General features: G+C 38.2%; 3 protein-coding genes across 8 annotated transcripts in view; 2 read left to right on the forward strand and 1 right to left on the reverse strand.

Annotated features, from left to right (window-relative positions):
• dlg3 (discs, large homolog 3) overlaps positions 1-6,817 on the forward strand; it is a 95,495-nt gene extending 88,678 nt beyond the window's left edge. For all 6 annotated transcript variants that reach the window (XM_081381868.1, XM_081381869.1, XM_081381870.1 and 3 more), the window contains 6 exons: positions 97-147; positions 1,262-1,363; positions 1,473-1,645; positions 1,781-1,890; positions 3,626-3,717; positions 3,877-6,817. In XM_081381868.1, coding sequence (XP_081237994.1) covers positions 97-147; positions 1,262-1,363; positions 1,473-1,645; positions 1,781-1,890; positions 3,626-3,717; positions 3,877-3,983 — 635 coding nt within the window. In that variant the 3' untranslated portion in view covers positions 3,984-6,817. The remainder of the gene's footprint in view (positions 1-96; positions 148-1,261; positions 1,364-1,472; positions 1,646-1,780; positions 1,891-3,625; positions 3,718-3,876) is intronic.
• Positions 6,818-7,081: 264 nt separating this feature from the next.
• Positions 7,082-16,925, reverse strand: tex11 (testis expressed 11). The gene is made up of 28 exons (XM_081382098.1): positions 16,761-16,925; positions 16,424-16,539; positions 16,157-16,234; positions 15,632-15,712; positions 15,353-15,472; positions 15,117-15,197; positions 14,909-14,994; positions 14,271-14,328; positions 13,931-14,026; positions 13,752-13,833; positions 13,585-13,663; positions 13,334-13,485; positions 13,124-13,209; positions 12,371-12,508; positions 12,156-12,258; positions 11,216-11,340; positions 10,993-11,078; positions 10,837-10,890; positions 10,714-10,754; positions 10,567-10,641; positions 10,401-10,471; positions 10,164-10,280; positions 9,242-9,314; positions 8,982-9,131; positions 8,311-8,419; positions 8,059-8,179; positions 7,512-7,679; positions 7,082-7,215 (listed from the first exon to the last, which is right to left on the reverse strand). The coding sequence occupies exons 1-28, from the start codon at positions 16,786-16,788 to the stop codon at positions 7,144-7,146; spliced, it is 2,646 nt and encodes an 881-aa protein (XP_081238224.1). The 5' UTR covers positions 16,789-16,925; the 3' UTR covers positions 7,082-7,143.
• Positions 16,926-18,778: 1,853 nt separating this feature from the next.
• The window catches only part of kdrl (kinase insert domain receptor like), a 44,512-nt gene continuing 37,314 nt past the window's right edge, over positions 18,779-25,976 (forward strand). The window contains exon 1 of the mRNA XM_081381905.1: positions 18,779-19,561. Within this exon, the coding sequence (XP_081238031.1) occupies positions 19,492-19,561 (70 nt within the window). The 5' untranslated portion in view covers positions 18,779-19,491. The remainder of the gene's footprint in view (positions 19,562-25,976) is intronic.

A 25,976-nucleotide genomic window follows, 5' to 3' on the forward strand; every position in this document is an offset into this window, starting at 1 on the left:
GTAGTGCTTGGACAAAAAAAAAAAAAAAAAAAAAAACCAATTCATATTTACCTTAAGTGTTTCATATGGATAATTTTGTAATTTCTCATTATGCAGAGGGTCAGGAAGACACAATTCTATCGTATGAGCCAGTGATTCGACAGGAGAGTAAGTATTCATAAGCATAAACAACATTCTGCACTCTTTTTTTTAAGTTCATTTATAATATTTGAAATGGTTCTAATTTAGTTATTTTCCAATCTCTCTCTGACCCGTAATCCTAGTTTACCCTACCCACATGACAAAACGGCAAATTCCAAAAACAAAAACGTTTTCTGGATTATTCACTGCCTTACATGTTCAGTTATAATCTTGTTTTTGCGTGGTCAAGCTACACGGTCCATTTCTCTGTACAAGTATACATGACAAAAGTTGGACTAAAAGAAAGAGACAAATTATTGTTTCAGAAAAATTGAAGTACATGTATACATACTATGAGCCAGATTAACTAAATGAGGCAAATTAGCGTGAGAGCGCAATTCCACAAAAGCGCCAATGGGAGTGGAAAGTTTTGCGTGTGATCTACTGAACGATGCACGCAGCCGGATCATTTCCATCATTTCAGTGCAAATTTGCGTCTGGTTTAAGACATAATATTGGCAAATATTGGCGCAAATTAACTAATAAATTGACTAGCACAAATCTTTGTAAATCACCTTGCATGATTAAATTTAATACTCTAGTCCCTTAAGGTTTGGATCTGAAAGGGAAACTCCTACAAATACATAATGCTATAAGGTCAGCCGCAAAAAGAACTGTCCACACCTTTTCAACACAAAATATTTTCACTGCGTGTCTTTAATAAATCCTGACAGTAGTTTTTTAACGGCAAAACAGGGTTTGCGCTGGTGCAAGCTGTTAGTGAATCTGGCCCTTACTGTATTTGTTGAGGCAGTAACATAGAGTATATGTGCCATAGTTTAAACTATCTTTCATAAGGGTGGGCCAAGGTGTTTAATAAACGATAGGTGATATGCAAATGTGTGCGTCATCTGTTAATGTGATTGATTTCTGAATGACTCATGTTTACTTTGTAGTTTAGTTTTCATAAATGGTCTGGGTGGCCTGGGGAAGGGAGGTTTATGTACATAGTGCATAGAAAACTTGTTTTTAAAAAGAGAAGGGAAAATCCTGCTTTTCTATGACATGTCCTCCATAAAGCCAAGACATAATTCTCAAGGCTGGAAATATTTGACCAACATTGATTTGGCTTTCCTTTCAGTCCATTACACAAGGCCTGTGATTATCCTTGGTCCAATGAAGGACAGAGTAAACGATGACTTGATCTCGGAGTTTCCTCACAAGTTTGGATCCTGTGTTCCACGTGAGTGTATTAAGAAAAGGCCACAGTGGCTACATGCAAAACATCTTTATCATGAAATGTTTTGACAATACTTGTAAAAGTAAATTAAGACATATGCACGATTCCTCAGATACAACTCGTCCTCGGCGAGAGAATGAGATGGACGGGCAGGACTACCACTTTGTGGCTTCAAGGGAGCAAATGGAGAAGGACATTCAGGACAACAAATTTATAGAGGCCGGCCAGTTCAATGAGAATCTGTACGGAACAAGCATCCTGTCTGTCCGGGCAGTGGCTGAAAGGGTCAGTGATTCCCTAGTGTAAACATGCCAGAAGATCTGAACTCTTGTTTAATCCTTAAATATTTTCCCTGTGGCAATCATTGTGTGCAGTGAAAGTGTGACACAGGATGAAAGGGTTTCTTTAATCCTCTTGTAGGGGAAACACTGTATCCTGGATGTGTCTGGGAACGCCATAAAGCGACTGCAGCAAGCACAGCTCTATCCAATCGCCATTTTCATCAAGCCAAAATCTGTGGAGGCCCTAATGTAAGTGTAAGATTTTGTATTCAGAAATGACATGAAATTGATCAAAAGTTATAATTAGGGATGGACCAAAATCTTCGTTTAGAGCCGAAATGGTTTTGAAGGGCCATAATAATTAACCGAATCAGTGGCGTTTCATTCGAAATTTTCCGATGACGCATTTCGTCTGTTCAGCGTCTGTTTCATACATACAATGTGGATAAACTCCAACAGTTAAACGTGTCAGCTGTGTCTAGGGTTGGGTTGACAATTTTAATCAATACTGATATTGATTCTCTTTTAGTTGATGCTGTTTTCTTATGATGCATGAACAAAACTTCACTAAACATTTATAGCGCATACCATACAATAATTGCAGTAAGCTTTGTACTTTGTTTTAATATTAAACAAAAGTTTCGAATTTCAAGGTTTGAACAAAATTTTAAAAAATAATTTTGGCGCTCTTTAACATGATGTAATGAAACTACTCGCCGTAGTTTAAGCAGCATTCTCAAGCACATAAACCGATTACTTAATGAAATGTATCATGTAATCTCAATGTGTTTCCAAATAAAGCACACAATATGTTCCGTAATGTTACATTTACCTCAAGAAAGCCATTCAGGGGCCGTTTACACAAAGTTTTCCGTTTCAGTTATTAAAACGGTGTTATGCGATGGACGAATGCAAAAGAACAACTTTTCCGCTTTTAGTACATGGTTGTCGAGTGAATGTACCCTCAATGTCCATATCTCGTTAGTTAGCTAGAAAAAATAAATCCAGAGAGCAGCATTTTGCTAAAGATTAAAGGCACTGTATATTCATCATATTTTTACTTAACCTGTTAGTAATGTCTTAATTATTTAATGCACGTCTTGAAAGCAAATAATTACAGCCACTGTTTACGGCCGGGACACACCAAGTCTGGCAATGTCAGGCCGTTTTTGAGCGTCGGTCGGCTTAGTTTTTTCGGTGTGTTCCGCACCGTTGGCTCTAGTCAGAAGCCGCCTGGGTTTTTTGGGCCGAGCATGTTGAATTTGCGCCAGGCTATCGGATAAACGGAGAACTCTGATTGGCTGTTCAGCTTAGTGAACGAGAATAAATGCAAAAGCGAGCAAAGAAATCTAGATACAGACAGAAGGCTGTTATAATTTTACATCATCTTACCTGAGCATTCGAATGCACAAATATTTTTATTATAACATGAGTCTACTGGAATAAAGAAAGTGATCAGCATGATTGATATTCAATTTGTTAACGGTTTGTATACCTGCAGTCCTAGTTTCGGTTTCCTTTTTTAAATGATGAAAATAGACTATTGCTACCTGCTGAAATAGACAGATATTTACTTGTATGCAGGCGTAGAACGCACGTGTTAGTTGACAGTCAGTCGCCTTTAGGCCTTTTGGCGTGTTCAAGCGCAGCCGTCGAGAGGTGACAACACAGTTGGCTTTTGTCGCCAGTAGATCTTTGGCGTCAACTTGGTGGGACCTGGGCTTAAGTGTTTATATTTCACCACCAAATTGGAGTAGAAACATGTTATTAAAAAGTTGATTTAAAAACTGCCTTGTGAGCAATTTAAATGTTTGTTTAAATGAAATTTAAATTTAAATGTTTCGGCCAAGTTCATCCTGAATTTTCTGTTTTGGCCCAGAATTTTCATTTCAGTGCATCACTATTTATAATGTTAAAGATATCTATACTGCAGTATGTATTTATGCATTGTGAAATAAGTAATGCAAATCTTTGTGTTCAACAGGGAAATGAATAAGAGGCAGACATATGAGCAAGCCAATAAAGTCTTTGATAAGGCAGTGAAGCTTGAACAAGAGTTTGGAGAGTTTTTCACAGGTAACTTTTTTTCTTCTTCTCCTCACCACCATCATGTGATTTCTCTTAACTGTATTCAGGGGAAATCTTATAGTCCAGCCCCTGTTACCTTGTTACTGTTTAACAAGAGTTATCAGTACAGTAGTATGATTATTGCTCTCTCTATCTCTCTCTCTGCAGCCATAGTCCAGGGTGACTCGCTAGATGAGATCTATAATAAAATCAAGCTGATCATAGAGGAGCAGTCAGGCCCTTACATCTGGATCCCATCCGCAGAGAAGCTCTGAGCTCGCTGACTCCATGGAGCCCCTCCGCCTGACCCCCCACACCCACTTCCACCTGACACCTTTCCTTCCCTTTCACTGATATGTTTCATATCAAGTTTTAGTGTCATCATTATGTTACCCTCAAATGAAAAACGTCTTATCACCATTACTGTGACTGTGCACACCCCTGCATGAGTTTCTCAGCAATTCCATTCAAGATTGGAAATGCCATTCCTAAAGAAATTTTTTGTCATGTAAAACAAAAAAGGGAAACCTGAGCGAATCCTTTCATAGCTTTCGGACGGACTTGATGATTATGATGATGAGAACGTCTTAAAGCGAGAACGGGGAGCCGGGGATTCGGAGATGGTGACACGAGCGGAAACCTTGTATATGTTCGTTCGGTTTCATTGGAAAAGACATTCGCGGATGCTGTGCGAGGTTTTCTACAAGGACTAGATACAGATCAAGCCTGCTGATGGTACCGTCACTGCTCATATTTATAAGCGGAGAAACTTCAAAACTGACGGCGATCTTCAGTACTCACAAACCAGCTCGCTTTATTCGATCGGCTGCCTGGACAATTTGTATGGCGCCACGGTCGGAGACAGAACAAAATGGAGAACGGGGTTCGAGTCTATACATTTATATTACTGACATCACATGGAAAATAAAAATCCTACGGAGAGATTTTATTACATAATATGAAATGATACGGTACACATTTTACACTTCACTAGATTTGTCTACTTGGAGGGCTGTTAGATTTCATTTACTTGTCTTTGGGTTTTTGTGTTCTTTCTTTCTTGTGGTTTTAGCTGCTCTGTATTAAAGATGGGGGTAGAGAGGTGTAACTGGGCTCTCTGCAGAGCACCAAACTGCCTTACGATGAATAAACGCTTCTGTAAAATTCCTGTCGATCGTGGTGGGGAATGACACTATTCAACCGATCAGTGCTTAGCGGGAGACTCGATTTTAGTGCTATTCGTGTGAGTTTCCCATCATCCTATTGGAGGCCTAACTTGTGAGTGCAATAGACTTAAGTGTCTTACCTCTGTGAAATCCTTTTTTGCGAATCTTTTTTTGTCTTAAGCGAAATCCAATTTTGGCCGCCATTGGAGTTGTTGAAAAGCAGACAGCCCACTTGCACTTCCTCTGCCTTCCATGACTATATTCTCTTCAGACTGAACGGTAACAAGGTACTGTCCTGTTAGCTGCCCTGGATCGCAGCCTTAAAACGGGTAGAATCAAGACAATAATTGTATTGGATGTCCTTCTTGATATTAAAGCGTTAGTGGAGCCTGAAATTGACCGTTTTCCCCAGAACTCGACGATGGTTTGATTAAATCTGTTCTTTGCTATGACAGCTTTTAAACGTTTTTTTTTTTCTTCTTCTTTATTTCTGGGCTGATGTTTACTTCACTGTGCTGGGGCGAGCTCAGGAATCTGATGGATAACTTTTTTTTTCTTTTTTTTTTAATGCAACAAAAGGGCCACAATCGTGTTGTGATCGTGTAGAGCAAGTATGAACTCAAAGGGATTTCCTCTCCTCTAACTAAACACCCAGACATGCTGATATATTATACTTGTGTATTCTAAATATTTAGTCTTTTTTTTTTTTTTGGAAATACTTTGTAAGCACTATGTCTGTGGTTGCCCTTGGGTTCAGCTGGAGAGAACGGAATCGTGACGGAATGGGACGGTGCTCAAGGATACATTAGTACAGTGCTTCCTTCGATCTCTTCGCTCCCTCAAGAAGGCGCTTCTTTCTTTCTTTCTGTATTGAGAAGTCTGGATCCCGTGGAAAGCAAGGGATGTTCCTGGGCCCACTCTCACCCCCTGCCCCGCAGGCATTTTCTAAACAGGTGTGCTCACCTGCCAAGCGTCTCGAAATCAGCTGTCATACCTGTGTCAAAACCAGAGTTCAGGGAATAATCGAAGGGAACAGAGCCATTTATAAACTGCTTACAGACTGTTTTAATGGGTATGATAGCTGTAAAGTGTAAATATCCCCCCTCACTTGTGCTTCATGCATGTGTGATACAACTGGGACAAACATGTTTTATAAATCACAAATGTCAGGTAAGTAAACTTTGAATTTATTCTGAGATTAATTTCCATACAAATGTGCCGTAATGTTGGTATTTCTCTATAGAAAAAAAAATATCTACAGCTGCCTATCGGAAATTTTTTTTTTTTTTTAGCGAGTCGGGAATCAGCTTTCCCTACAATACGGCCTGTCTACTTGTGATATCTTGTGGAAATTGTCTGAGTGTATAGATGAAAAACAAATGTAAAAATATATATAAAAAGACATGCGGACAGCAACCCGTAGAGTGATATTAAAGTAAACCAGGAGCATAAATTACTCATTTATCGTAGATCTGGTCCTCCGAGGAGAACAGCGGCTGACCGTTCGCACCATTGATGCTGGTCAGCTGTGTTGGTGAAGCCCAAAGAATTTTAATTCATTGTACTATATTTCTAATGAAGTGGATTGAATCAGAGCAGCTCTGGTGTACTAATGAATGAGGGTCACTGCTCCAGAAGACATGAGCGTGAAATGGGGAGGGAAGGGGTCTGGTTTGTCTTTTTGAGTGATTATGAGTTGTTGATGTGACAGCACACCTGTGCAGTAAGTGCTTGCAAATATGAACCCTTTGATTGTACAGTAGTGTCCTCCCCATGATTACAGGTGGTTCAGCCTATCAGGACACAAGGAAAACTGCTCTTTTATATCCTGGTCAGGAGGGAACACAGTCCTACCAATTATTATTATTTTTTTGTTTAGTTTTATTTCTTTTTTTTGGACTGGACAAGAGTTTATTTGTTTGGAAATAAACTATGTGACTCTGTTACGATTTCAATGCATGCATTTTTATTTGTTTTTGTATCGCAATGCAGATGTTTTGACTTGAACGAGTCAACCAAGGACAGCTCAAACAAATAACCGAATGACAGGTAATAAAATAATACTGCCAAAAAATAATATATATATATATTTCAGATTAAATGAATACAAAAAATTCTATTTTTTGAACATTTCATAACTGTACGAACAAACCCTCAGATGCATTGTACATCTCTTAGCTTGTCAAAAACATGCACAGATATTCACACTACATATTAAACACGTGCCGTCAGACCTGAGATCTCCATCTGCGACTGAAGCTGCCATCGTTCATTCTTCAATAATGAGATTCTTCTTTGCTTTATCCAGCCTGTCCAACACCTCACTGTACAGACCCGCCATCTGGGGAGTTACATTTCATGTGTTTTATTCACACCTTGCTGCATTTTCTTTTACTAACCAACATGAACAATAGGTTTTTAATGAATATTATCTTGTGAATTCCTGGAACTCGGATGCGAAACCTCCCTATTTTAACTACCTACATAGCTGTACCTACTCCTGCTGCTCTAATTACACCTCCGAGTGAGGTGACAAAAAGAAAAACAGCTTGCACACCTGACTTGAAGAAAGAAGAATATGAAAATGACATCCGTGACCTTGGGTCGAGTGCTCGAACAGCTGTAGAGCGGCGTTACCTGAGTCTGATAGCTGTCCTGCAGGGAGCCCAGGTGCCGCAGGAAGCTCATTCCCAGCCCGCACCACCTCTCTGCCTCGGGGTACTGGGCCAGACTGTACAGCAGGATTCCCGTATTCCACGCTCGGGTCAGCAGCCACAGGATCTCCAGCTCTGGGAAGTCCTCGGGCTGTGTGAGAAGAGAAGACGCCTGTTTGTGACGGTTCAAATGGAGAAATCAGATATTTAAATTTAAACACTAGCTGCAAAATTCTATAATGCGACTTCATATTAATCGTGTCATGAAGGTCACAAATTTAGAGCTGAACCCTGATGCTTACGCAAGCTTTCTGCAACACCAGCCCAAGATAAAGGATACGGGCGATATTTTCAAATTAGCATCCAAATTGGCAGGAAGAGGCTGGTGAATGGAGCATCTGCTAACTGAGGCATAACTAAAAGCCAATGACAGAAACAGGAGATTCTTTCAAAGATGGGGATAATTGCAGGGCTGAGCTTCAGCGGGTCGTGTGTGACGGACGGTTGCGGAGTCTACGTAACCAACTCACTGCAGTGGCTATGATGGAAAGAGCTTGCTCATAGTAGCCCCACACTTCCTCCAACACGCAGGGCTGCAACTCGGACACACCGCTCGGCAGGGTCAGCTGAATCAGGCTGTGTAAACAGTTACTGTGACACACACACACACACACACACACACACACATACATATATTTATAAGGTGTGTGTCACATGAGGAACAATTTGATGTCTTTTGTTATCTATCATTGTGTAAGTAACAAACACTCTGCTAGTCTGACCTGCAGTGTGTGAGGTCGACCTGTGGTTGTTTCCTGTGTAGAGACAGGGAGCTCCTCAGTGCCTTCTTGCACAGAATGGGGAAATGGGCTGGTGGTTCCATTGCTAAGGCTGTAGACACAAAGTACAGGACCATCAGAGCATATACTGTCCTTTCGTACTCTACCTTTCCAAAGTTTGGGGTCATACATTTTTTTTAATGTTGTTGATGTAAATCTCATATGCTCACCAAGAATGCATTTATTTGATCACAACACAGTAAAAAGTGTAATATTATTACAATTTAAAAGAACTGTTTTCTATTTGAATATATTTTAAAATGTAATTTATTCCTGTGATTTTTCAGCATCATTACTCCAGTCTTCAGTGTCACATGATCCTTCATAAATCATTCTAATATCCTGCTTTGGAGCTCAAGAAAAATGTTGTATTATTATCAATGTTGAAAATAGTTGTGCTGTATATTTTTGTGGAAACTGATGCATTTTTTTTAAGATTCTTTTTTGATCAATTTAATGTATCCTTGCTGAATACAAGTATTAATTTCTTTCAAAAATGTTTTTAGAAAAAAACGTACAGACCCCAAACTTTTTAAAGGTGTATTTACATGCAGTCAGAATTTCACCGCCAATAAATGATTGAAATATGGGGGGTTGTGGTTGGAGAAGCTGACCTGCGATCATTTCTAACAGCTTGGGCTCAATGTGATCCAGCTCCAAAACTGATTCAAGCACAGATTCAAGCTTGGCATCATTTAATTTGGCCCGGGCTTCAAACTCATAGAGCAGCAATAATGTGTCTGTTTTGTCTTTAGGGGAAGTGCCTAATTGAGGAAAGAAAGTACCAAAATTATTACAATTCTTGTTATTCTGGAAAAACAGAGTATAACTTACTTCTGCATTTGTAAAAGAATAAAAATAGTATATGTGACACCTGATGCTCTGATGGTCATCCAGATCTCTTTACAGAGCTGGATGTGCTCTAGAGTCTGGGTCAGCAGCTCAGTCTGAAAGCACAGCAGATATTACACACTGCGCCCTCTGCTGGTTAGTCGTGGTAACAATCAGAGAACATAAGTGCTTTTCAACCGTTTTAAACGCCAAAGTCTACTTCTGCTTGAAATGAGAGAAAAAGTGCTTGTTTTCATTAACAAAATCTAGGGCTGTCAATATATTAAAATAATCAAGGGTATTATTTTTGTTTTGTAATAATATTATTTTTTATGTACATAATAAATGTTATATAAAAGTTATATTTTAATTTGAATTTTTTTACATTAAAATCAGCTACAGCAAGATATATCTTATTTTAATTCCCCTACTCAACAACTGTTTTTATTTTCTTTGAAGAATCAGATAAAAGGACAAAAGGGAGCCTAATTATAAAAGTGTGATTTATATACCTGGAAAAAATAATGTAAATTAATAAATTGGGCAAAAAAATCCACTGGGTAGAAACTGAGTAAAAAAAAAAAAAAATTAAATCCTTATTTTCCCTTATTATCCTGTATGTCACGAACATTCATTGGTTAAAAAGAGAGGGAACCTTGAAGAATACTCAGCTTCTAAAAGTTCTAGAATCCTTACATTTAATTTATAGAAACTAGGTCCTTTAAATATTGTTGTGGACAATGGGGGCCCAAGTGGAGGGTTCGTAGCAATCTTAGAATTTCACTAAGAAACTTCCAAACCCTTGATATTATTGTGCGTTTAAACATATAACTTCAGTCCACATTCTGAATTTGTGTAGTGTCAAGTTTCATACTTCATTCTTCATCATGTCCTTAGAAAGCAAGCAAAATGCCTCTTACCTACTGGTAAATGTTTAGTCAGGTGAAAATGAATGTGTGCTCCACCTGTTGCTCAGTGTGATCCGAGCTCCTGCAGATCTCCAGAGAGGCAGCAGCAGCCATCAGCAGACACGTCTTCTGCCCCATCAGCACAGCTCGGTCTGGGGCGCACAGCTGTGACAGCTGCCCAGCCAGACAGCACATCACACGTCTCACTTTAGCTACACCCAACTCATGTGGATTTGTCTTTAGTTGATTATAAACTAGCCTACAGCCTCTAGGAGAAACTGTACTTGAACTTACCTGGAAGGAGAGAAGAAAGAAATCCCTCATCCTCATAGGACTGTGCTCACACTGCAGGGCTGAGTTCCACGCTGAGAGTTATTAAGAAAAAACATACACAGCCAATCAAACAGAACCACCAAATAGTTAAATGTGTCTCAACAGTAGGAGGTTTAAGAATAAGCACCAATTCTCCTGAACCAGTTGGCCTCTTCTGCTCCCTGGCCTTGGATACGGCTGATTTGTGATACTTTTTGTAGAGCTGTAAATGCAATATGCATACATCAATGCAGAGAAACATAACAGTGCAATGACAGATCAAGGTTAAACGTACCTGTCTTTAGGTACGACAAGAGGGTGTCCAAGTTTGCATTCCTGTTTTAATAATAGATAAGAGTGTGACATAGATACACAGCTTTTGCTGAATGTCAGAATTCTGCACCATTGATCTACTAACCTGTTTTCCTCACTAATGTTTTCCATTGTTGAAAGAACAAGTCGTACTAAACACCTAGGGGAGAAAGATAAAGAAATGATGTTTCTGTACCAAAGATACTTGTGCTCACTGATATAAGCATTATGTGCTGAAGCTCACAGTGAATGTGTGACTGACCTCAAGGCAGTGAGGATTTGAGCAACATCTTGAGAGTGTTCACACACACACTCTAGGGCTTTGATGGCTGTTTCCTGCTGCTCGTGCTGTGGTGAAAAATCACTGCTGAAGTACATCCGAGGTACTAACAATTATGTGGCATATTAACCTCCCCAAATGCACAGTGACTGCTGTCTTGAACCATTATTGTGGAGGAATATACAGAATCAATAAACATGCCAACCTCAAGGGCAATCTGCGCTGCCAGGCTGAGGAGGTTTGCTGCAGCGTTCTCGGTCACTAGCAGTCTGTCCTCACTGGCGACTGGAGTCTGAGCCAGAGCGCCAATCTCTCTCAGAGCCACAGCAGCTTATTCACACACATTAAAGACAGACATTCATATCAAAAGATCTGTTATTAAAAAAATCATTTTATAGTGATTTCTGGGGGTGATTTCCATGTGTACACTACTGTTCAAATGTTTGGGGTGGGTGGGATTTTTTTCTTTTGTTGTTTTCTATTTGATTCTATTTTAAAATGTGATTTATTCCTGTGATGGCAAAGCTGAATTTTCAGCATTATTGCTCCAGTCTTCAGTGTCACATGATCCTTCAGAAATCATTATAATTTGATGACTTGGTGCACAAGAAACATTTCTTATTATTATCAATGTTCAAAATAGTTGTGCTGCTTCATATTTTTTTTTAAATCATGATTTAAAAAAAATCAGGGTTCTTTGATGAATTCAAAAGAACAGTATTTATTTAAAATAAAAACGTATAACATTATATATGTCTAAACTGTCTTTTAAAAAATAAAAACTTTTGCCCACAAACTTTTGAACAGTAGTGTATGTAAGGTACCAGTCCTTGGAGTTCATATATTTAAATGGTTATATTTATATACGCAAAAAAAAAAAAAAAAAATATATATATATATATATATATATGTATGTACAAATAAAAAAAAAAGGTATTCAGGTATTCTACACGTGTACAAAGATCGGTATGCACCAGATCAATTAACTACAAAAAATGTAAGATTTTATTAACTGACATGACATTTCAAGGTCTGGAAATCACAGCTGTAAAACTCTCTGATATTTCTAGGGTTTGCATGATCATTTCAACCCTGGCTATTTTACATTGAGACTCCTGAGAGTTAATTTTCCTTATCTCCATTACCTTTCTCTGTATTGTTCATCAAGACAGCGATCTTGTAGATGTTGAACTGTGTAAAAATGTTGTTTGGATCAATCCTTGCTGCTTCTTCTACAGCCTCTTTTGCCTTCAAAAAGATTTTAATAATATGCAAAATTTTTCCACAAACATGTAGTAAAAGTGCTATACATAACCTTGTGTGCATGTAATGAGATGTCCTTCATTATTTTGCCAACTACCTTGTCAAGTTGTTGCAGGTTGAGGAAACAGGAGGTTCGGTTTCTTTGCAGTTTAGCGAGGTTGTGATCCAACTCACCTGCTTTGTAGAAACTCAGTGAGTAGTTATACCACTCCAGAGCTTCAGAATAATTATTGGCCTATGGAAGAAGACAACAAACATGACAGCTGTCTGACAGAAATCACAACTACTTGATCATGGTGGAAACATACAGTACTATCCCCCTTATTTCGCAGTGCAGAAGTAAGCTATTTTCTTTGAATGTGTGAGACTTCTGATTCATTAGCTGCTAACTACAAGAACAACAAAACGCAGTAAACAGTAAAACTATTTGCGCTATCAACCAGTGTTTATAATATTGATAATAAATTAAAATAATATGATAACAAATACAAGTTTGCAATATAAAGCTGCATAACGGACTGTTTTTGTACAGGTAAAATAACTGCAAGCAAATGACACCGGAAGCCTCGCACATTCAAGTTCTCATTTTTACGCTCTTTATGGATATAAAGAAAACCGTACCCACACAAAAACACATTTTCTATACTGAAGCAGCACAACTATTTTCATCATTGATACTAATAAGAACTGCAGCCTTGAGCATAAAAGACTTCTTTCAAAAGCATTTGTATGGTAAAAAATTGTATGGACCCCTAAACAGAGATAGTACTCTGATTGTTAGTTATTTAAAAAGAGCTATGCAGAGGGAGAGGGGAGGTGTCCACATTAAATGTAAAACATTATGTAATACTTCAAAGTTTTTGGAAGCTCTATCCCACAGCAGAAGGTGGAGAGATGATAGAGTCTGTGGTGCTAGTTGTTTTCCTGTGTAATGTCCTAAAAACAGTAAGTAAACACACAACTCAGTTAGAATTGTTTAATAAAACAACATGAAACACAAGCATAGAATGGAAACTACTCAGTTACTTCACTGGGTAACAAAATAATGAGTTTTGAGTACCAGTGATAGCATCCTCGATCTTCTGCTTGGCCAGCAGCTCTTTGTCCCGCTGCAGCAGCAGCTCTATATGCATGAGCAGAGCAGAGCCCAGCTCAGGAGACGACTCAAAGTGCTGACACACCCTCTTCAGGAAGTCAAAGGCCAGAGGCTCCCTGAAACAACAACATGTTTAAGTAATGCCTGTTCCTTTGAAGCACAGATTTCAAGAAGATGATTTTTTGGTGCCTGTTTAGAAAGATGAGAAATCAAACCTGTTCTCGTTCACAAGCAGTTTTACTACGCCCAAGCAGACTTCCAGAGAAACCTCGCTGTCCAGTAGCTCGGACATCCCTGACAGGACGTGGGAGAGGAAGGGAAACATTTGTGGGGTGGAAAAATACTATCCACAAACTAATTTCAGCAGTGTAACTGGGCTCACCAGATTTTACTGCATCATCTGGGCTACAGCTTTTCACTAAGATACGAATCTTCAGGTAGAGGCCTGACAACTGCATATGCTCCTGAAAAAAGGGGAAAGAAAAACAGTATGGTGTGTGCTACATCCGAATCTGGTGTACTTTGACAAGATCTGGCTGCACTAGAATGGAAATGCTTTACCTTATTAGCCAAGCTCACAGCATGAATAGCTTTCTCCAGGTACTTCTGACAGTCCCACTCCAAATAAACTGTTGCAAGTAGTCGCAACACTTTGGCCTGGAGGAAAGGGAAGTAAGATTACAATGCATTCAGTTAATGCAAAAAAAGAATTTAAATATTAAATAAACAGAGTTGTAGGATATGGACATTAAATGTGAATATGTTTTTTACTCATTTATTATGCTGTTAAAATAATTTGTAATGAGAAAAACTTATTACATTTTTCTAAATGCAACATTTTCATTAGTGGTTTTAGATTTTTTGACCCCACAGTATATCGGTTTTGACTTATATTTCTTACTTGCGTCTCTGATCCTGGTGAGTATTTCACATTCATCTTGCCAATATCATAACTTTGGCTGAAATGCATAATATATGTTATAAATGTTACAAAACAAGGAAAAATGTCTTAATGGTAGGACAATCTAACATAAAAGTTTGTGTCTAAAAGTGAAGTACACTACTTCAATGACATTAATACTAATTATATTGTAGTATTACAAAAGTTTGGGGTCAGTAAGATTTTTTTTTAAAGTAATTAATACTTTTATTCAGCAAGGATGTATTAAATGTACCATGTGACAATACAGCTATTTATATTGAACAAAAGGTTTCTATTGCAAATAAATGCTGTTCTTTTGCACTTTCAATTGATAAAAACATGTATCCCAGTTTCCACAAAAATATTAAGCAACACAACAGTTTTTTAACATTGATAATAACAAGAAATGCTTTTGAGCACCAAATCAGCATATTAGTAGGATTTCTGAAGGATCATGTGACAGTGAAGACTGGCTGCTAAAAATTCAGGCTTGCCATCACAAACTCTGTTTTTACTGTATTTTTGATTCTGTTTATATTTTGTATTTCTTTTAAAAATCTTAAAAAATCATACCAATCCCAAACTTTTGAACGTTAATGTATATTAGAGATCCCTACCTGAGCCAAAATGTGCTCTCTTCATGCTTTCCCTGACTGTAAGTGACAACCCCAAAGTTGTAACAGATGAGAGAGAGATTTCCAGTCTAAAGGAGATTTCACAAAAAGTGTTTTTATTTCTTTTGTCTGTATTTTCTAAATCTCTCTCTCTCAAATCAGAATAAACCAATGACACCACTAAACATGCTGACGACAACAGTTTGTTCACCTCTTTAGGGAGACGGAGAAGCATTTCTTTACATCGACGCATGCATGACACTGCCTCCTGATGTTGCTCCTGAGAAACTGCCTATACAGAATACACACAAGATAACTTAAATTTGAGGAAAAAAAGGTCAACATATTTGTGTAAATTGTAAAAAAAAAAATGCTCTAAATTCTCAAAATATATGCATTTAATTTTAGGCTTCGTAGTCACTGCACATGCTAAGCAGTTCTGCTCACAGATTCAGCTTGATAAGACAAAATCCGCAGCAAGTCTTTCTCTATGTCTCCCTTTGGTGTGTTTATATCTTCTGCTCGATCTCCATGGGAAGTTAGTCTGCTGTAAAGAGTCTCCAGGCTCTGTGAAAGTAGCATATTCTTTGTTTCTTGATATTACAGTCCCTAAGAATTTGAATAATATTACGGGTATTTTTTAATGTTCCAATATCCAGTGACTATATCTTTTTTTATTTTTTGACATACATGTAATATCTATTTTTTCTCTGTCTTCATACGTACATTGACAGCCATGCTCAAAAAAACATCAGCAAGTTTGGGTTGTTTACAATCAAGCCATGTTCTCCCTGTTTTACTGGCCATCTGAGGAACAGAGATTTCAGTTTTTTAGTGATATACAAAAAAATATGACAGGAACAAATGAACAAATCTACAGTGCCTTAACATGAACCCCTTCATCAATCACCGTCTTATGCATGAATGTTAAATTAATATAAACAAATAAAACTGCTGGAACAAGTGAGTGACTAACCAGTATCTGCTTGCGAACAAAAGTCTCGGATGGGTTATTAGGCCCGCATAAATACAGAAGTCTGCATGCCACATGACGCACTGAAACATGATTTTTTAGTGTATCAAATAATTGACATCTGTGAAAACATCTGGGGATACACTTTAAAACTTTCTTTTGTTAGTATATTACGAAATAAATAGTGACAGAAAACAGATAGACAGACTGACAACCAGATCCATTAATAGACAAACAGAAAAATAGATTACTGAGAGACAGACAGATAGACCTCTGGCCTTTTGCTCTTCTGTAATAGTTGAGCCAACACGTTTGACCACAGTCCAGTTCCACAACTGTATGGCGATTTCCTCCAACTACAAAAAAATATAATTTTTTTAATTCAATATCTAAGCATAATTACCAGGTTTCAATGGAAGCTATTTGTTAACATAAAAATAAGAAAAATGTTATGTCGACAACGTGATAGTGACATAAGACATAAAAAAATAAAATAACACATGATCTTTAAGGGCTTCCGTAGACTTCAACTGAGGTTGGTATACCTGTGAATCCTGTAACTTTAGTTGTGCTTTGCCATCTAGAGTTGAGATTTCTTTGAAGAGCGCCTCAATCACCTCATCTAACTCGACCTGTCCGTGGAGAAGCTTCTCTGACAGACCTGTGAAAGACAGAGTCAACCTTCACACACGAAACAGCTTCACATACTGTGTTAATCACTTCATGGCAAGGTAAGTTGAAATAATTCAAACAGACGATACTAAAATGACTTATAATATACATAAGAGATTAATTATTTAGTTCTAACCTGCATAATAGCTTATCCCTGACATAGATAACTACCACATATCTTCACATTACCACAACATAGGCTATTCTTACTTTTTACATCGACTGCAAACTGCTCCATATTACTGTCCGTTTTGTGTATTTTAATACTAAAGTAGAGTCACGTAATTTAAAATATACTGTTTCAGTAGTTTCTGTGTGACCGTGACAGAAAAGCTCCTCTCGCGACCGTCCACCGCCAAAACGCGCGCGAGAACCCACTATGACCCAGTGGCGCGCGCTGCACCCCGGGTGTAATACTGCGGTATGGCCACAAGGTGGTGTCTCACACACGGTTATATATAATTCCTCCATTTCAAATTTTTCATATTCAGCATTCATATGCAGCTTTATGGGCGTGGTAAATCAAAGCTTATCAGTGTGCTAGACGTCGTAGATTACAATTTGCTCTGTGCAAAAGATCGAATAAAAATAAAAAATATCCTAAAGGACAGATGTAAGTAATTATTTCAGATAACTGAATAACTACTGTTTTCAAGCGTACATGCTGCTATTTATTTAGAATTCTCAACTCTGCCCTGAAAGGTTTGAACCTTATGGTATAATAGCATTGTTTAAGCATGATATCCATCAGAACCTCATTCACTCCAAAGAAAGCATGCGTTGATGATAATGCTGGGGTTTTTGTTTTAACAGGGGAGGTCATTGTTGAGCTGAAGGAAAGAGCTCAAGCTGCGTACACAGAATCGGTTGTGAAGTCTCTTATTGTGTTCACTGCACTAGATTCAAAAATAAGATGTCTTAAAAGCCCACTCCTCTCAGTGTGCGGCTTCCAGCAATTGTTTCTGCCTGAGTCTTATCTAGCCACCGCGCTGGCCTGAGGGAAATGTGTGATCAGTTCAGAGGGCTTGATTGCACAGGAGAAAGAAAAAACAAACATGATCCTTGTGACAAGTGGTCAGAGAGATGCACAAATATTTCCTTAAGTCAGCTTCATAAATAATATTAAAATGGCAGACATATTTATACATTTGTGCCAGATTTAAAAATAGTTCTACTTTGGTAGAAAATTCACTAGTTGCTAGATAAATATTATTTTGTAGTAGATTCAAGAAATACCTAAATCAGATCTCTCCTGCCAAACCAGGAAACATCACCAGAAATGTCTTGGTTAAAGGATTTTCCTCAAAGAGTAGGCCTATGTATTGTTACATAAGATTTTAAGCTTGTTTAAATAAAACAGGCATTTTTTAATGATTTAATAAAAATAGTGCAGAATAAAAATTATTTATTAAATATAAATGGCATCATTTAAATATATAAACCTCATCAATGGTAGGTTGAGATAACTAAAACCTGAACATTAACAGCTAATCAGCTACACTCTCAGAAAAAAAGGTACAAAAGCTGTCACTGTGGCAGTACCTTTTCAAAAGGTACACCTTTGAACCTAAAGAGTGCATTTAAGTCCCTCAAAGGTACATATTGGTACCAATCATGTACATATTAGTACCTAAATGGTACATATTAGAACCCTTTTGAAGGGTACTGTCCCAGTGACAGCTTTTGTACCTTTTTTCTGAGAGGGTACCTTCACTTTGAGTCACAAAAGTAACTGGTATGGCTGTCATCAGTTACCCTTATAATCACATCATCATCCAATCAATATTGAAGGAAGAAAACCACACGTAACATTAACAGTATATCTCATCAGTAGCAAACTATTAAACTGTACTGTATTCTGACACAAGATTTCTGCTCTAACAGATTGGCCATCTTACTCTGTGCATTTGAAGTGATATAGATGGAAGGACAAGAATGGACAATGTGTTGCCAGACGTTGCGGGGAGCGTGTCCTCATTTGAAGCATCAAAAAGACAAACAGACTTTGGTGCATCCATTCACCATGGGGTGTTGGAGGGTGAAAAGAAGCCCCATGATTATTTACATTGATATAAAATTAGCTGCACATCCTGTTTCTGGAGTTAAAAATAAACCATGTAAATGTTTTTTCAAGGTATTTTGTCTGATATGTTATCAGACAATGCCTGTTTACCTTTGAACCTAGATATTTTAGGTACTCTACCCCGGGGGGTCGATAGAGTTTGGTTAAAATAATGCAGTTGAAATATGTGAAGCGTCTTGACATTCATAGAGCCATTTGAGTGGGACATTTCACTGAGATGAAATAGGCTACACCTTTCATTAAAGTGGACAAAGAGTGCACAAACGTTTACTTAAAGATATTCTGTCTTGCAAGTGTCTGAATTAAGCAATATCTTTTAAGTTAAGGCAGGGAAAGTGCGCGCGAAGTGCACTAGGAGTATCGCTGCAGTTACTATGGTGACGTTGCGTCCTTCCGTCCTTGCTTCACTCATATAAAGCCTTCAAGAGGAAAACCTCGGCAGAAAAGCCAAAGGCAGTGGGATGGTTTATCAGTCGGTTTGCATTATTAGTTGTTTTCATTGTTATATTATCGTTAAACCTTCTTTATAGAGTCTAGTTTTTTCATTCACTCAGTTTTAGGAAGGAAGCGCAAACGTCGCACCTGACCTCGGGAGTAGTTTGGAGTTGCTCCACTCGTGTTTGGACCGGGGCAGAGGCGCAGTACCGTGCGATACCTTTACAGTCACTGAGAGACTACGGGACGTGTTTTCATTATAGAGGCATCACTGAAAGAACAATCTCTGACATAACAACGGGAACTGTACGCATTTAACTCGACATCAAGAGACATTTCAGTCCAGGTGGACTACAACAACCACATCAAATCTACAGTGACAGTATACGGAATATCTTTCGGCACGTTATTTTAACGGGCGAAATGACTTCTGTTCAACCCTCAGTCAAAGGCTTCTTCACTTTTCAGCTGCTTTTCAATTTCTTCTCAAGTGGTAAGTGTGCGCCTTTTGTCATTTTTCTGAGCTTTAAGTGAAGCTGCACGCGATAACTTCTTGCTTTCTTTGGGCTTCTGTTGTAGGCTACAGATGCGGCTTGAAGTTCAATTCTCATCCTGATCTGCAAAGTAAATGGATACTGTAGAAACAAATGCGGTTGTAATGATGAAAACATTTTAGTGTTGTTCTAGATTAAAATTACATCACTTATGGCATTGAATTTATATTTAGGTTTATGGCTTGTTCTGATGTCATTTGAAAGTTCATTGTAGAATATATATAGCCTACTACAGTATGAGAACTTTCTTCATTAAAATGTTATATTATTTAAACTTTAATGTCATTGACCTTCAGTCATGAGTTCATTGCACTTTTTAAACTCTGAAAACACATGTAATCTTGTAGAAATTCCATTTATTGTAACAAATTAAATAGATGGGGACAAATATGTTGGTGCACTGAATGATGAAAACAGTTTTCATCATTGTATCAGCATATGAGTTTTTAAAATAAGGTAGCCTACTTGGATGTCATTTCTCAAAACCCAAAGAGCTGCCTACCTATACTTAGAATTATTATTATTATTATTTTTGGTGTAGCATTTTGGAGATTATATGTGGCATGTGCCAAATACATCATAAGAATCTGTTCGGGTTTCCCAAATTTTGTCTAGCTAGGCAGCTGGGTTTTGAGCGCTCTGCACTCTGGCACTAACTAAAGCGCTCATTTAGCAAGCAGGAGAGGTTTTATCCTTGCTGGGGCTTAAATGATTTTACTGACATTTACTCAATTATGGGACCCCAATCATATGGTCAATTTTGTTTAATGGTCCACAGTTAGTTATGGAAGAACAGTAGTAGGCCAGTGTCAGTGAATTCTGACTGACAATTGTCAGTGTCTTTGAATGACTCAACAAGCCCCATTGGACTAGTTGAGTTATTCAAAGAATTCACACATTGTGATGGAAATATCAGGTGTGTTTTTTGATAACATTCAAAAGAGTTTATTGTAAATGGGTAGTTTGGGCACATCTCCAGTTCTAGTGTTGTTGAGTTTGAGAAGAGAATATGTGTTTACAAGAGAAAGTATATTGTTGACACTTGGCTGCTTGGTTTTCTGGCTGCAGCTCTTTATAACAAGATGGATAGTAAAAGGTGGATGCCATTGTTCATTGTGACATAGCAGTTGTGCACCACAGATACAGGTCTTCCTCCTGCTGTCCAAACAAACAGAAGCTCTTACTCTCATCCAAACAGAGGAAATACTGCTCCCCCCATGACTTTTTGGGTCTTCAAGCTTTGTCTACAAGGTCTCCAAGTAGATTTCCTTCGCTGTCCTCACGCCGAGCGTGGGAAAGACACATGAAGGAAGCGGATGGAGAGGCAGGAGGCACCCTGGAATTGTTCTGGCAGTAGAGGTCACGGAAATGTGACACGCTACCTGAGTAAAGATTCCTTCCCCAGACTTCTTGCTTGATCCTCTACTCCAAATGTGTGTCAGTCGTCCACCTTAAGACAATGGTTGAGCGGAAGAGCATGCCATTATATTTTATATATCAGGGGTGTATGGTTAATCCATTAGTCAGAAATAGGGCATGAAGACAATAGCTGTTTGCCACTTCTGTCATGTTAACAGATTTGTGGTGGGGCATTGTGATTATTTTAGATGTTTGTATCAAACATTTTGTTAGCTCAATTGTTTGACATTATCCGTGTGATTTCTTAATTATTAATGATTCAGCTTTCAGTTTATCAAATTGACACTTTAGTGCATAAGACAGTAGTGAGTCACTAGTCAAACTCAGCACTAGATAAATTAAACTTTACATGTTTAGAGAAGTGAAACACATCTTAACTTGGCTGTTAGAAGTTACTTACTGGAATGAGAAGGAAGTAGGTTTTAAGAGAAATATTCAATTATGCCACTGTGTAGATGTAACGCATCTTGAAACGATCCAGATATTGCCCAAGGCTCTGTTTTCAAAATGTGCTGGACCATTTAAAGGTGAAAATACTCCAGGAATTTTACACATAGCCTGAGAACCCTCCGCATTACATTACTTTTCAGAACACACTGAATACGTGTTAGCGCACTCGCACTGGCTTCTTTAACATCACAACTTTACAGTAAAAAATAGATTTGATTACTGGCTTGACAAATTAGGCCTGTTTCACATTGCATGCATAAGCACAAAGGCAAAGGATACAGTAACTGCAATGCAGGCTCACTTTGTGCTTTCAGACTGGATGCATTTATGCTGCGTAACGGAGATAAAGTCTTGGTAATGGCCAACTTGTAAAATGATTATCAGGAGTTAGCCATCACAAAGTTGAAGGGATTGTTCCCAAAAATTTAAATTGTCATAATTTACTCACCTTCATGTCATTCCAAACCCGTAGGACTTTTGTGCATCTTTGTAACACAAATTAAGATATTTTTGATGAAATCTGAGAGCGGTCTGTCCCTCCATAGACAGATATATGCAACTGAAACTTCAGCGTTTCATAAAGTTCATAAAGAGATCATGAAACTAATCCATTTGAGTCTAGCGGTTAAGTCCAATTTTTCTGAAGAGACTCGATCACTTTATATGATGAACAGATTTATTTAGGCTTTTATTCACATTTAAACATTGATCAGCGAACATTAACAGAAGCTCAACTGAACCTGCTTGACACGCGAGAACAAACTACATTGGTTCTTGTGGAAGCTCAAACGTGCTGCACTACATGAGAGTGAACCTCAGGTCAAGGTTTTCACAGGTCAAGCGAACATGCTTGAGCTTCCATTTAGCACAACTGGTGTATGAGTTGATGAATGTTTATATGTGAATAAAAGCCTAAATTCAATCTGTTCATCATAAAGTGATTGTGTCTCTTCAGAAATTGTTTAGTAAACCACTCAATTCCTATGGATTAGTTTTATCTCTCTTTATGAACCTTTTGAAGTGTCAAAGTGTCAGTTGCGTAGCTATGGAGGAACAGAAATCTCTCAGATTTCATCAAAAAGATATTCATTTGTGTTCCGAAGATGAACGAAAGTCTTAGGCCTACAGGTTTTCATTTTCATTTTTGGGTGAACTATCCCTTTAATAGTTGTTAAATCTTATTTCTGTCTCAACAACTCTCTTGAGTTGTAGGTTATTGCTGCTGCTGCTGCAGAGAGCAAGTATACAAGATACACGACACACTGCTGTGAGCAAGTAAGACATGTTGCCGCTGTACAATATAACACATGAATTACTTGTAGCAAATCTATACAGGTGGAGCTGGGGAAGGTGGAGGGTTTCTGAAAGCACTGCAACTGCTACAAATGCTGGCCAAGTATTTGAAGTATGAGCAGCAAGCTCATTGGCTACTGATAAAGTAGGAACCAATCAGCTGTTCCCTAGAATGATGTAATTGCGAGATTGAGTTAAGGACCTATTGGTCTGCTCCATCTAGAGTTTCATGACAGAACTTTGTCTTTACACAAAGAAAGTGAACCACATTTTAATCTAAATGATAATTAATCTGGACAAAACAGAACCTAAACTGTAGCTGTGTATTGCTAACAGTGCGTGCATCAAGCCTGACAGACTTTGTCACACAGTGAAATATGTTAACAGTGCATTTAAAAAAGAATTCTGTGCACTATACAGTCAAAATAGTTTCAGAAACTCTACTTGCACCTTGCTACGCAGCGTGTCGCCTCCCCTCTCAGTGTTCGGCGCATCCCTAAATACTGTAAACTATGAATATGGGTGGCAAAATAATTGTTTGAACATGTACTAGACTGTGTAGTGCCTGGGTTGAACTTGATTACTGTGAGTTTTTTTTCTTCTGGATTACGTTTTATTTTTCAAGCTCAGGAAGTACTATAGTGTCCCTACTTAACAGCAGCAGTGCATGTTGGGAGGAATACAGTAGGTAGGGGTCAGCCAAGTGCAATTCAAGCTCATCCACTCATCCCACAGCGGCGGGGTAGCACACGAGCATAGACGGTGCAGTGTGCTTTCTTGCTTGCTCTCTTTACATTTGCAATCTTTGTTTTTCCATTTTCCCCCTCATGAAACATTAAAAGTACTGCATTAAAATTTATGTTGACATGTTTCTCTCCTCTCAAACTTGTCAGAATTAGTAAGACAGCCAAAGAACTTCAGGCAATGTGATTTGGAGACATTGTTGTACCGTGTTTTTTGTCATTTGGTATTTCATCCAAGTTGATTTTTTCCGTTGACACACAAATTGGATGGCTGCCCATGTTGTGTTATATTGCAATTTCAAGGAGAATCTCCAGCATGAAGAACAGCAAAATCCCCTGAGCTCCAAAACATATTGTAGGAGCTTATGGGATTCAAATCCACTTACTATTTCTAGGGTTTTTCATATTCATATTTGACCAGAATTACCACTCAGTTTAGCTAGATGTTGTTTGTTTAATTAACTATCTTATTTTTTTCGTATAGGTTGTGTGTATGTGTGTTCGGTTTTTGTCTCCACCTTTCAAAGACCAATCCAGGAACTAATAAAATCGGCATTCTCCATTGCTGTTGTCTTAACCTAGCGGCTTGGCAGGGAGCAGTAGTTGTAGCAGAGGGACCTGCAATAAGAGAACACTTCAATGAATGAAGGCAGGCAGCACAGTTGGAGTTGTAGTAGCAACTTTGTTTAGTGGGTGGTCTTTAGTTTTGTGAAGAGTTTACCGTTAAGTCTGCTTTTTGAACGTGGATTTGTTTTACTGTTGTTTTTGTGACTGTCCGGACCAATGGTAATTAATCATCAAATAATATTATGTAAAAGCTTTATAATTAGAGGCAAAATAATCACTTTTGTCTGCACATGCAGCATTATAGCAAATTTATAAGCAGACATATTATACCATTTTATTACACGGCTCTCTGAAATACTTGATTTTGATTGGTTATTTGTGTAATTTTACTGTCAAATTTCCCATGCTTCTTGTGACATCTCTCTCTTCTCACATAATATTAATACTAACAAAGTCAAATCAGTATTTCCAATATTTGTATTATTCCAGTGTCATTTTTTTTACTTGGTAAACAGCCATAATAACTGGTATAACATAGTCATTACTGCAAAACAAACAATACAAGACCTGATCTGTCTGGGTTTATTTTGGCAGTAAGAACTAGCTGACATTACCAGACATATTACATGATTTATGATATAAACATAAGATGACTGTCACAGTTTTTAGGACAGTGTGTTTTGTTATGTGCCATTTTTTTTTAACGTGCTGGAGGTTCTTAATACAATAGATCTTACACAACATTATGTTTTTGTCAAAACTCAAAGTCAGCTTAATTAGACATTTACTGTATAGACACTTTACATGTCCCAAAAGGGTACTTTGTCTTCTTTCAAAAAAGACAGGAAAGAAATGAATTTGCAATTGGTCGCGTTCAACGGTTTCCTGATGTTCGGTTCTGTGTCCATGGAGATGCTTACTATTGTTTGACGTTATTTTTAATTATCAAGAAGCCTTCGTTGCTTGTAAAGCTTTGAAATCATAATGGATATTGCAGCAAGGTTAAAGGATTAATGAATTACTATTGTTGTGTAAGCCCAAAGATTCCCCCTGCCCTGTCCTCAGAGACCGCTTTACTGGCACTGTGCATCACATGGGTGGACGGGAAGCACAGGCAGTCTTGTACCAGCCACAGAGTAGGGAATTCCGCATATTATGACCAATGCTTACAGGGCAGCGACAGGATTTCCTCTGTACAAAAGACAGCACACAAGTAAATTGAATTACATCTGTGTAAAAAAAAAAATCTCAAACATCATCTGACTTCATAAGTTCCAGATTTTTTAACATCCACCAGGGACCAATGACACATTTTGGTTGCTGAACAGTTGGTTTAAATGTTTCCAAGACAATGCTGATATTATTTTTTATAGTACTTCAGAAGTCGGCTTTCCATGGAAAACCCACACATCATTTTTTTGCGCCTCCCATCTCACACTGAACATTCAAACCAATCGTCTTTGTGAAAGTTCCTCTACTTATTTGGACTTGAAGATTCTCTTGTTCCCTCACAAAGCTACAAATATCTATTAGGATGCCATGATTAACTGATTTCATGATTGTGAGAGGTCAGGAGGAACAGAGCCTTGTGACAGTGACGTGTCGTTTACCCTTTCGCACAAGAGGCACGTAGGCTAATCATGCTGAATATGGCAACCTACGCATGTAGCATCAGTGCTGTGTTTTTTTCTCCATGCTTCCATGGTTGTCTTTTATTTTTAATAGGCTTTAATGGAAACCAGGTCCCAGGCCCCTTGAAGCACCACAACAAGCCACATTTTTGGCATTTTTCAGTCTCTGTGATGAGGGAATGCAGTACACAGCTGTTGGAGAGGGGGGCAAAGTGCCGTGCTGAGGTCAGCACTGGGCAGACATCAGGGGC

The sequence above is a fragment of the Scardinius erythrophthalmus genome, assembly GCF_964197995.2.
Source record: "Scardinius erythrophthalmus genome assembly, chromosome: 13".
NCBI lineage: Eukaryota > Metazoa > Chordata > Actinopteri > Cypriniformes > Leuciscidae > Scardinius > Scardinius erythrophthalmus.

Coding starts and splice junctions, on each gene's coding strand:
- tex11 (XM_081382098.1), bottom strand. CDS start 16,788: ATGGAGCAGTTTGCAGTCGATGTAAAAA. Junction 16,540..16,760: donor GTTTGCAGTCGATGTAAAAA/GTAAGAATAGCC, acceptor TGTCTTTCACAG/GTCTGTCAGAGAAGCTTCTC. Junction 14,027..14,270: donor CACCAGGATCAGAGACGCAA/GTAAGAAATATA, acceptor CCTTTCCTCCAG/GCCAAAGTGTTGCGACTACT.